The sequence below is a fragment of the Microchirus variegatus genome (assembly GCF_963457635.1).
Source record: "Microchirus variegatus genome assembly, chromosome: 6".
In the NCBI taxonomy this organism is placed as follows: Eukaryota; Metazoa; Chordata; class Actinopteri; order Pleuronectiformes; family Soleidae; genus Microchirus; species Microchirus variegatus.
The window spans coordinates 17,650,363-17,662,831 of NC_139807.1; the positions used below are offsets into that span (position 1 = coordinate 17,650,363).

The following is a 12,469-nucleotide window of genomic DNA, read 5'->3' on the forward strand; positions in this document are numbered from 1 at the left end:
CAGGGTTTGTGGATAAATGTGTGTTGATTCACACAATATTTTGTTTTATTTTGTTATTTTAGCAAGATTCAAGTCCAAATCATTTATATATGGTTTACTACATTCAATTACGCAAACTGTGTCCAACAAACATCAGGAAACATGTCGAAACTCATTTACAATATGTGTGTGGCAGGTTTTTTTTTTTTTTTTACAGCTGTAATAACTGTGGAGGTCAGTGTTGATTTGTTACAGTGTCGAGTGTCGAGCTATAGATGACGTAACATGTTTTTTGTTATTTATCCATATTCCTGTCTGTCAGCACATTTCATGACTATGATGTGTGAAGTGAAGTGAATCATGTGTGGAAAGACTTTGAACTGTCAAAGCGACACTGCCAGCGAAATCAACAGATACAGGCAGGATTTGGGAGCAAATTAATTTATTTTATTTATTTATTTATTAATTTATAATTGTTGAATTATCATAGATGTGTAGTGTCATTTCATAATCTATATAATGACTGACTGCTGTATACACAAACATGTTGGACTAACTCTAAAGCCATATACTGTGTTATCAGCAACAATCCTTCATCAGCAACTACAGTGTCTGTTTTTTTCTTCTTTTCCACTGTGTTCTCCCACAGTTCCAACTTAAATTGCCTGTAGATGTGAATCTGGCCTGAATGGTTGTTTGTCTCTGTATGTTGCTCCTCTGATAGACTGATGACCTGGTCAGGGTGAATGCTATGTCTCATCCAATGTCAGCTGGAATTGGCTCCAGTTCCCCCTGACCCTCAAAGCAGAAGTGGAATAGAGGGTGTAGAGTGTGTGAATGTGTTTTGTCGAAGATACAGTTGCTCTATCATAATAGTCTGCTGCTATGTTAACTGAATTTTGACAAAAGAAACACAAATCATTTTCAGCCCCATATCAGTAGCCATACACTTGTTATTTTTTTCTTAAACAATAATATGATTTTTGCTGCACACCGATATTTCAACTGAGTTTAACTTCAATTTCAATGTCATATCAAACTTTGCATGACGACAAAATCGTTATTTCCCTTTTTTTTTTCTTTTTTTTTCCTTACAAAAAATAATATGTTGTCGCATATACTGCATTTTAATTCAGTTCTATTCATAATCCGAATCAGTATCAAACATTCCAGATAAAATGATTGTTCACAAGGTGGGTGCTTGAATCAGTGCACAGTTTCTAATAAAACCACATATAACAGTTTCATTTTAGTTCGCAATTTCTGCCGTGTCTTTGGATGTGTATCATACATACATTGTTTACATTTTTCTAAGCTGAAACATAAATTAACTTCCCAATCGCAGACATTCTGGACAGTAAGTATTCACTAATATCAGTGAATCCATTAATTGTCTAAATCCACAACAACTGTGTCTGATACAGTTTATATTTAGTCTCTATTGCGTTTTACAACTTAAAACATTCAAGTTCATTTGTTATCAGCCACTATAGACTGTAACAAGAGCACATGGCAACAATAACTGATACAGAGTGATTTAATACACAGTATTTACAATCTTCAATGAGGTTATGAAAGTATGTGTATCTCAAAAACCATGTGAACTGGCCTTACATTGAAGAACAAGGGCCATGATGTTTGCTTTGTTTGACGTGAGGCAAGTTTAGTTTACCAGAATAAAGCAAAAGTCCTGACGAAATGGTCAAAAGAATACATAAATAGACTACATAAACTGATAAACTAAATCATGTGTTTTACATAGTTGCATGGTTATTTTTGGACTGGCATTATTTCTTCGAGAAATGTGTTAACTCGAAGACCTTTACAAAAATATAACATGTAATTTACAAAAGCCCAGTCAGATCATGAACCCACAAGTGATGCAGCTCTTCCTCAGCAGGAGAGGCTGCTGTGAACCAATGCTCCAGTGCTGCTGGAGACTACAATTACATGAGAACTGGTGAGGCACACAAATAGCCCTGTGGCACTGAGCTGTAATGCAAATCTCGCTGAAGTTTCATTTACCAGCCTGATCTTTCCATCACTCAAACTCTGCACATACCCCATGTGAGGTCTAATTTTCTCTGAGTGCTGCCTCCTCAGCCCACAGCTGACCCTGTGCTGTAATATTGCACGGATAGTTAATGTCTCGGGAAGACAGCATGGGTCATTGTCTCCATCTCAATATGACGCAGGCGACATTTTGACATGTCTGAGGCAGAGAAGCACGCGTGTAGTTTCTAGCATTAGCTATAGCTGCACTGCACAGTGTGCAATAAGAGCGATCGATCATGACCACGTAATTAATTAATGAATCCCCATTTTGACAAAATGGTGATTCATTATCCTCTGTGATTTCACCATCTCAGATGTGCATAGTGTGCATATTCTCTGGTTTCTCTCCTTCTTTGTGACCTTAAACTAAATATATTTGGTTTTTGGAGAGCACAAGACATAATTGGACATCATCATTTTGAGGTTTGAGTAAACCCACTCAACATTTTGCACCATTTTCTGATCGGCTTGTATCAGATGCTGAACCCAGTGATCATTACTCAGAGTAATAGGAAAAAAAAAGAGGTTACATGACAGACATAAACTTGTCCTAATATAGGCTTATTATCTCTGGATGCACAAAGAAGAAAAGCAGGAATCCATTCTTGTGCAAGAGGCAGCTTCGTAGTCATAGCAACTGAGATCCATTTTTATCCTTCATCTGAGAGAGATGAGTGGGCGGGACTTCCGGCAAGCTTTCCCAAAGAGGAACGCCATGACAAAATAGCAATCCCCTTCGATGATTTCAAACGTTAATAATTTTTTAAAAATCTTTTTAATTTCCTATTTAAACCCATTATCAGAACTAATACATGTGTCTGGCTGTAAGGGCATTTTGAAAACATGTGTTTTACTTGGACGTAATGGGAAAGTATTTGGATGGAATGAATTGTTTTGGATGTCACTATCATTACAATTACACAGTCTGACAAAAACGAAAATACATATTCATAACACTTAAAACAACGACAGTATGCTCATGTTCACCTCTGCTCAGGAATGAATAAAATAAACGACTGTAGAAGTCCATCTTGTTTTTTTTTCTTCTTTGGTTCAAAGAAATCCCATCATGCTTTGCGTGTGGACTGTCATCCAAAATGTCAGCACCCTAGCATCTCATGCTCCAGGGTTATCGTGCGGTTGTTCAATGTTCAGTGTAAAGTTTCATGTGTTTTATTTTATTTCGTTTCCATTGCGACAGTTCACACATGGCCTGTCTACTGAAAGGCACACGTCTACACATAGAGAGCACCACGGTTAGCTAACGTTAGCTGACTTGTTATCCGTGTGCTGTGAGGCTAACAGGACCACAACATGTCGTTGTTGTCTGTGTTCTCTCCTGTGCTGAGACGTGTCTCTCAGTTTAAGACACACAGACGGAAAATACACAGCTGCGGCCTGAGCTACACAGTGCTGAGACACTGCTGGACGAAGCGGACGCCTGTCTTCTCCAGCAGCTGCAGGATGATAAGAACACAAGCAGACAAGGTAAAAATAAATAAAAAATACCCCGATGGACGGCACGATATTTATTGCGACATCTTAAAAAAAGACATTACTCGGTTTAAAAGTGTCAGTGTATTATCATACATTGCAGATAAGTTTTTTGAAAAAAAAATGAATAAATCAACAGACCCCACGTTTCTCAAACTTCTCACCTTTGCCCGATGTCAACTGACCATTAAATGTGCCATATGTAAGAATGTGGCCCAAAAAAAGTTACTACATTCAAATTCAAAATACCGATGTCTTTTTGGTTTCGTTTTCTGTAATAACTGGCAACCTGTGGTTGCTTGGTAGCTGAGACTCTACTGACTGCAATGATTGGTAGACGGCGGTAGGTGGCGCCACATGCCAAAACATGATTTGCAGTCTGCAAAATATTTTTTTTATGTAAATATTTTGGCTGTACTGTTGTTGTTGGTGGGTTCAGTTTGTTATATGAATATTATTCCTGAGTCTCTGTGACATATCAGGAGGATTTTATGGCCAGTTGCTTTAGATTTATTACATAATGCACCTTCAAGGGAGGGTAAAGGGGTAGGAGATGAATTGATGGATAGTCCTTTGGCAGGAGTATCACCTGGTGTGGGCTTATCCTGCTGTAGCACGATCTGCTTCAAGGTTCAGCATGTTCAGGGATGCTCCTCGACATTGATCGGTTGTATTGAGTGATGTTGCCTGTCTATTTTGAACCAGTCTGACCTTTCACCTCTGATATCTGACATCAACAAGACGTTTTCATCCTGAGATCTGCTACAGAATGCAGTCTTTATCTTTTTCTGACCATTTACTGTAAACCGTTTTCTAAAATGGATTGTGTGTGTTTACCATTTACTGTAAACCGTTTTGAAAAATTGATTGTTTGTGAAAATCCCTTTAGATCAGCACTTTCTGAAATGCATAGACCAGCCTGACTAGGTCATGAACCCCAGTCTTTTTGCTGCAAGGCACTTTTCATATCAAATAAGAAAAACTTGATTATCTTTAAAGCCACTGGAGCATGCACAATTTCAAAATCTCCTCATCTCTCTTCTATATTTATGCTCTCTTCTTCCTCACCACTAAAACCGGTGTCTGCAGGTTTCATTGAACTAGAGTTGATTTGTTGCAGTAATACTACAAATCAATATTCTTGATGAGGATAATTGTGACATTTCTGTATGTATGTATACATATACGTATATGTATACACACATATATATACAGTAAAATACAAAAATTAAATTGTTGTATGGCTTTTTTTCCTTTTGTTATGAAGGAGTCCATTGACATGTCCAGATTCCCTCCAGAAAGAATCAGGAACTTTTGCATCATCGCCCATATTGACCACGGAAAAAGCACTTTGGCTGACAGGCTGTTGGAGATGACTGGTATGTCTGCACAACACACAGAGAGGAAATGTAACTTTTTAAATCTTAAATGTGTTCACCTGACAGAACACTAGTATAAGGAGGCACATTCAGACGAACTGGTGGGATGTCTTTATGATCAGAATGCTATGCAACTCACACACACTTACACATCCGGATGAATGACATCATCTGGGTCACTATTAAGGTTTGCATATAGTACTGAATAAACCATATTACACTTACGACTTATAAGATGACACAGAGAAGTGTTTTGATTGAATGGGTCTGGCTCACAGGTGCCATAGCAAAGAATGAGAAGAACAAACAGGTGCTGGACAAGCTTCAGGTGGAACGAGAGAGGGGGATCACAGTAAAGGCCCAGACAGCCTCGCTGTTTTACAGCCACCAGGGGGAGCAGTATCTCCTGAACCTCATTGACACACCGGTAAGTTCTCAACTGGATGCGAGGTTGGTAGGACGAGGTGAGAAAAATATACCGGGCCAACCACTGCAGAGTTACAGATATGAAAATAAGTGCATGCCGCACAATTTCAGGTTCTCTTCCATCACGTGTTATTAAAGTCATAAAATGGATGTACCTCTGGTGTTCTTACAGTTTTTGTGACATACCATTCTGAATGTGTTTACATACTGAACAACTATTTTATAACCCTTTTTATTTACCCCTCTTTTCAGGGTCATGTTGACTTTAGTTATGAAGTGTCTCGATCAATTTCTGCATGCCAAGGTGTCCTGTTAATCGTCGATGCCAATCAGGTACAAAAGTTGATGTTGTAAATGAATGACCGTTGCTTTGCTTGTTGCATGTGATGTTGATGATTATTTTCATGTGAAGGGGATTCAAGCACAAACGGTGGCTAACTTCTACCTAGCATTTGAAGCTCAGCTGTCAATCATTCCTGTCATCAACAAGGTACGTTCACACCAGCTGATGTTTGTTTTAATCGTGTGCATTTGCTATTTGAATTTTATGTATTTATGTGTTCATTCTGGCATTCCAGATTGATTTGAAAAATGCTGACCCAGAGAGAGTCGAGTCACAGATTGAAAAAGTGTTTGATATTCCAAGTGAAGAATGTATCCGGGTGAGTTGCAGCATGATCCAAGTTTAGAGAAGCTGTGTATGTTGGAGAGTGGTGTCTTGATTTACAATCTAATTTAATCATTTTCAGATCTCAGCTAAACTTGGAACAAATGTTGAAAGGATTCTCGAGGCAGTCGTGGACAGGATTCCACCGTAAGGAGCCTGAGGTGGTTTCATTTCTCACATGAAGCATGTCTGACCAAAAAATAAACCTGAATCTTTTTCTATGTTTTTTTTTCCAGGCCTGTGGCAAAAATCGATGACCCATTTACAGCCCTAGTGTTTGACTCCGATTTTGATCACTACAGAGGTGTGGTGGCCAACATTGCTGTGTTTGGGGGTCAGGTCCGAAAAGGGGACAAGATTGTGTCAGCACATCTTGGCAAAACTTATGAGGTCAATGAGCTGGGGCTTCTACGACCAAATGAGCACCCAACACAGAAGCTGTATGTGTTCCTGTAGTCATAACATCTCTCCTGTTTGGTATTTAAAACTAAATAATCTGTTTAAATATTTTGACTCAGTCCAGCCCCCAAAACCTTGAGTATTTTCTGTGTTTTTAGTCTAGTAATAATAATAATAACTAAATGTTTTGCTTTCTAATTAAATGTAAATTTTGTAGACAGAACATTTAATAGATTAATCAAGGAATTCATCAGCAGACTAATACTTAAAACAGGCTTTAGGGCAGGGGCCTCAAACTCAAAATGACCTGGGGGCCAGTGAACTTCTAGTCTGGTCAGGAGGGCCTAGGTCAAGTGGTAAATGTCCAACAATTTGGGATATATTAACGGTTTAGTGATTAGAAATTAAAATTATATCTTGCTAATCCATCATGATATATGAAATTAATTAAATATTTAGGCTGACATTGCACACCATTCATTTCAAAATAAAAGTGTTTGTTTTGATAGATAGTTCAAGGCAAAAAAACCCAAAACATTTATAATGCAAAATGAATCTGTAAATAACAAAAAAAAGACACATAAAACAGAATTAAAACATTAACTCAAAATATACATGTAGGCAATTGTAATTAAAACACTAGACAGACTTATATATAATTTAATTTAGTAATTTCAAAATAAGTGTAGGACCGCAGGTCATTGACTGGCGGGCTGCATGTGGCCCCTGGGCCATGAGTTTGAGACCCCTGCTTTAGGGAATAATAATAACTATAGCATTTTCTATGTCTACTAGTAAGGATCCTGTGAACAACTGTCCACTGAGGTGCTTGTGTTGCTGTGTAGATTTGCAGGCCAAGTGGGCTACGTAATAGCTGGCATGAAGGATGTGAAGGAGGCGCAGATTGGTGACACACTCTACCTCCAGAAGCAGCCAGTGAAGGCTCTACCAGGGTTTAAACCTGCTAAACCTATGGTCTTTGCTGGTAAGGTCAGCAGCTCTTTTCTGCTTTTTTTTTTTCAACAAATTGTAATCCAACAGCTGAAAATGTTAATGTCATGTTAAAAACACCCAGTCACAGCAGATGATACTCTCAAATATTCCAGTATCAGCGCGGACATGTAGTCAAACACAATAGCCCTTCAGTTCTTGTTGTGTTTCATTATCAAGTGCAGTAAAGTGCAGCCAGTGCTTTCTAAAAGAAAAGATTCCTGTTTGCTGATGACATGCACTCTTTTTTTTTCTTTCCTCTGTCCCTCAGGCATGTATCCGATGGACCAGTCAGAATACCCTGGCCTTCGCAGTGCCATTGAGAGACTGACCCTGAATGACTCAAGTGTCACAGTGCAGAGAGACAGCAGTATGGCCCTGGGAGCAGGCTGGAGGTGACGATGTTTTGAATTAGAATTTTAAAAAGGCTTCATCCATCCCCAACCCCGGTAGTGTTTTTAGTGCTGTACTGCATGTACTGTACAAGCTTAATGTGAACAAAATAATGCCATAATATTTTAAATACTGACCTTTTTCAGAGGTGCCTATGCTTATGTTTTTACTATCTGATTTGCTCCTGCAGAAAAGCTATCCACATGTAATTAAAAACAGTCCAGGGGAACATATGACATGATCTTCAGGAAAATAATTATATTCTTTATGAATAAAAAGTGGGCTTGTGCACCTCCCCATTCTGCTGCAGACTTGGCTTCCTGGGTCTTCTTCACATGGAGGTGTTCAATCAAAGGCTGGAGCAGGAGTACAACGCCTCTGTTATAGTAACAGCGCCCACTGTGCCCTACAAGGCTGTGCTCTCCTCAGCCAAACTCATCAAGGTAAGAGCCATTTCCTGCTCGTATATTTTCTGGGCTCACGGCACACAATAATTACAGTGAAAAGTTTCTGCCTGACTATAGTCAATTATAAATGTGGGCTATCGCCGGAATACTGTCTTGTGAACTGACACATGAGAGCAGGAAGATTGTCCCTTTGCAAATGCAAAATCACTGCCAATTTGAAGGTTTGGATCAAGATATTACATAATTATTTTATGTAGTAATGAGAAATGTGTGTAAGAATAATAATTGCAGAGGTTTAAATATATTCAGAGGACTTAATTTTCATCTCATCTACTCAAAAAGTAGAATATAACTACGATATCACATATAATAACGATAGAGATTGGTTTATTGTGTCACTGGTTGTCCTTACAGGAACATGGCAGTGAAGAGATCACTATTGTGAATCCTGCTCAGTTCCCAGACAAATCGGTTGTGTCAACGTATTTGGAGCCCATGGTGCTCGGGACCATTCTTGCTCCAGACTCCTACACTGGCCAGATCATATCTATCTGCTTGGTAAGTGGAAAACACAAAATGCAACCAACGCTAGAAAGTGCTCAGAGAGCACATTCCTCCTCCTGCACTCAAAATGCCCTATCTAACAATGTTAAAGAAAAGAAAATCATTTATCCACCCCTTTAATTAAATCCAGTCAAAAATCAGTAAATCCAAAGACACACATACAGTAGATAGCCAGCATGGAAATCTAAACCTCCCTGGTGAAATTATGGGGGTGATTTTTATCTGTTCATAGAATAGTACCATATGCATTTGCATTAAAAATTTATTTTTTCTTTAGAGTAAGAATAGGACACCGTCTCCAAATACTCACTGGATACTGGATTCTTAGTTTGGCAGGAGATATTAGAGTGCATTATTTTACTACTGCATTTTCCTTATTACACAAATGTTTAAATTGAAAGTAGATTTTATAAATACACACAAGCCAAACTGTTGTCATGTTGTTTGTGTTGTCAAAGAATCGCAGAGCTGTCCAGAAGAACATGGTGTACATAGACGATCAGCGCGTCATGATGAAGTATCTCTTTCCATTAAATGAAATTGTTGTGGATTTCTATGATCAACTCAAATCAATGTCATCTGGATATGCAAGGTAAAACTAAGCAAGAAACATAGGCCTCTGCAGTCAACACTAAACATTTAATTTGGATTGTTAGTTTTTGTCTGTCTTCCATTGAAAAAAGTATATATTTTTTAAAGTATATTTATATTTAATAGTTTAAATGTGACAGTAAAGCAAGCACTGAGACGAGACAGATTTCCTCCTATCCCATAGATTTCACTGTCCTGTGTAAAGTTTTCCATGCATTCTCAGCCAAGCGTGATTTTGATCTGATCTTCCATGCTGTAGCTTTGATTATGAGAACGCAGGCTACCAGGCTGCTGATTTGATCAAGATGGACATTCTGCTGAATGGGCGACCAGTGGAAGAACTCACCACAATTGTTCACAGGTCAGTTCCAAGAACAGCTAAATTCTGATGCTGTAACGTAACACAAGGAAAAAATATTTTTAAGCTGCATACCTTGGCTTCATCATTATTATTATTATTACTGTCACAAAAAATAAATGATGGATTTTTATGAGTTTGGATAATTGCAAGGTTATATGGTCCTGAAAAAACATAGTAGTTCTTCTGGGTCGATGGAGCATGAAATCTATTCATCACCTTGAATGACATTAAAATATTGCATCTTGGCAGCATGTGCTAAAATTATCTGTTACACTGACTTTACACTCCACACAAGGACATCATTCTATTTGTGGCGAGGACAAGAGTAACATCACAGGCAAAAAGTGATGATTCACCGCAGATCTGTGTTTAATGTACTCCAGTTTGTACTTAATGTAATCTGTTCTGTACTTACCTTACCTAATGTGCCCTGGTGCCGGAGCCAGTGCAAGCCTTTGTAATTGAAGGGCGCTGCGCTTCGGCAGTGACGGCTACTCTCTCTGACCATTAATGTTGTGAACTGTGGAGCCTAGCTGAGCAATTGCTTCACCATTCAGAGAGCAGAACATCTTTTACTGGGGAGCACGTTATAGAGTGACTGAAATTTATGGCATGTGACTGGACCACAGTGAGGCCAGGATGTGCTGTCAAGCGAAGAATCCATTTACATCTTACCGTCCAGGAGAACCAATAGATATTCACTCCTGATAGTGGTCATTTAAATGTTTTATACTTTATGCAGACATGTCTGATAAAGATCCTGTGGCTCAGGGTTTTTTTTTTTTACATGTATATATTTTAAAATGCTGACAATAACTTTACCTTCATCCCTATTTTAATTAAATGCAGACTTGTTGCCATTGATGTGGGACGACTTATTATTAGCTAAGATAGTGTGATGTGATGATTACAGTAGATTTTGTCAGCTTGTAGTGTGTTTTCCTTACAGAGAGCGTGCATACGCTACAGGGAAAGCCATGTGTGAGCGACTCAAAGACTCCATACCAAGGCAGATGTTTGAAATAGCTGTACAGGCAGCTATTGGAAGTAAGATCCTTGCAAGAGAGACGTAAGTGCAACATCTACAATGAGCTTCATTAGAGGCTAAATATGAATAAAACACTTCAAATTAAATATGTTTAATACGATTAATAAATGCATAATAATATGTCAAATGTTGTTTGCCTTTTCAGAATAAAGGCATATAGAAAAAATGTGTTGGCTAAATGTGTAAGTAATGTTTTTTATTTAAAACAGATTCTGAAATAAACACATGTACTGCAGATTATGAATGATATATATTATTTATGTTGTTGTTTTGTCTTGGTAGTACGGAGGTGACATAACACGTAAAATGAAGCTGCTGAAGAAACAGGCCGAGGGCAAAAAGAAGATGAGGCGAATTGGAAACGTGGACGTTCCCAAAGATGCCTTCATTGATGTTCTAAAGAGAAAAGACAAATAGACCGTCATATTATGTAATTGTATTATAATTATGTTGAAGTGGATTTAGTTATTGAAAAGCACTGCTAGATTCTTGTAATAAAATGGTATGATAATGCAAACTGTTTTAAAACAACTGTGCTTATTTCAAATATAGGTATCACTTTACTGTCTCATTAGACTCTTATGTTAAAAACATTACTTCAAATGTTAAAAATAATTGCTCCCTATCAATTATTCTTGCATTTTCTAAACAATTAACCAACGAAACGTGGTTTTAGGTGGTGTTTTTACAATCTGATTACAGGAAGTTTTTCATTAAGTAATTAATATATGATTATGTTCCTTTATATTATACACAGCATGTAATACATAATATATGCAAGAATTGTGTACATTATGAGAATTGTCAGGGGAAAAAAACAGCAAAGCACAGTCAAGACAATGTGTGATAACGTTCTTCAATTATCTGATTCAGTTTAAAGTATCAGTGGTTTGGGAAAAATAATGTGGGGTATCTTACAAAAATGTGGCTTTAGTTCCCATCACATGCGTTGAAATGGTCTTATCTCTTCATGGCCAGTATGGACAGAGGGAAGGATTACAGTAACCAATAATACATTCAGCAAACACCTAAGCATGTGAATATTGTTTTAAGTCTATCCTTTAATCCTCTCTCTGACCTTTGAAAATAATTTACATACAAATATCTTGTTTTTGTCTGTCACTTACAAAGTGTTACCAGTAGATGGCAGAAGCAGCTCAAACGCAATAGAGCTGAATTTTACCTACAGCTAATAATATCTAATCAGACCAACCTTAGGCCCCATAGATGACAGGGTCAACTTATATAAAAACTCCAGCCAGACAATTTGTCTTCCGTCCAGATGTTGGAATTGTGTACTGAAAATATCCCATTGTCCCTGAGCTTTGTCCTTTGAACCTGGCAAATGAAAGGCAATCTGTTGAGGGTTACTCTGTTTTATAGCCAGTAAATGGGAAAAGGACTAAACTTTTCATTGCATGTCACAGAAGGAAAAATAATTTATGTTATGTATCCAACGTGATTTAATTTACTAAAACATTTACAATCAATTGAATAGTAGAAAACGACACTGTAGACTCGTATTAATGAAAGCGCACTTGTCTTGTTTGGTTCCACGTAGTACCCGTAGTTTCATGCTCACAACGCGGAAGCAGCTTTGTATGGCAGGCAGTTGCGCTTTAGTGGTATTTTTTGTTAGGTTTTTGTGTTCATAGTTACAGCGATAAAAGTCAATGTCATTAAAACCCGACACACGTGGTGTTGTAGCTTGTTTTT

General features: G+C 37.9%; 1 protein-coding gene across 1 annotated transcript; it reads left to right on the forward strand.

Moving 5' to 3' along the window:
- Positions 1–3,402: 3,402 nt before the first annotated feature.
- Positions 3,403–11,170, forward strand: guf1 (GTP binding elongation factor GUF1; the record flags this gene model as incomplete). Its single annotated transcript, XM_083890714.1, has 17 exons — positions 3,403–3,522; positions 4,796–4,907; positions 5,186–5,334; positions 5,586–5,666; positions 5,746–5,823; positions 5,912–5,995; positions 6,083–6,147; positions 6,237–6,440; positions 7,245–7,384; positions 7,661–7,784; positions 8,093–8,225; positions 8,604–8,747; positions 9,212–9,345; positions 9,604–9,705; positions 10,655–10,774; positions 10,899–10,935; positions 11,036–11,170. Exons 1-17 carry the CDS (start codon positions 3,499–3,501, stop codon positions 11,168–11,170), a joined length of 1,866 nt encoding a protein of 621 aa, XP_083746840.1. The 5' UTR covers positions 3,403–3,498.
- Between the last annotated feature and the right edge of the window lie 1,299 nt (positions 11,171–12,469).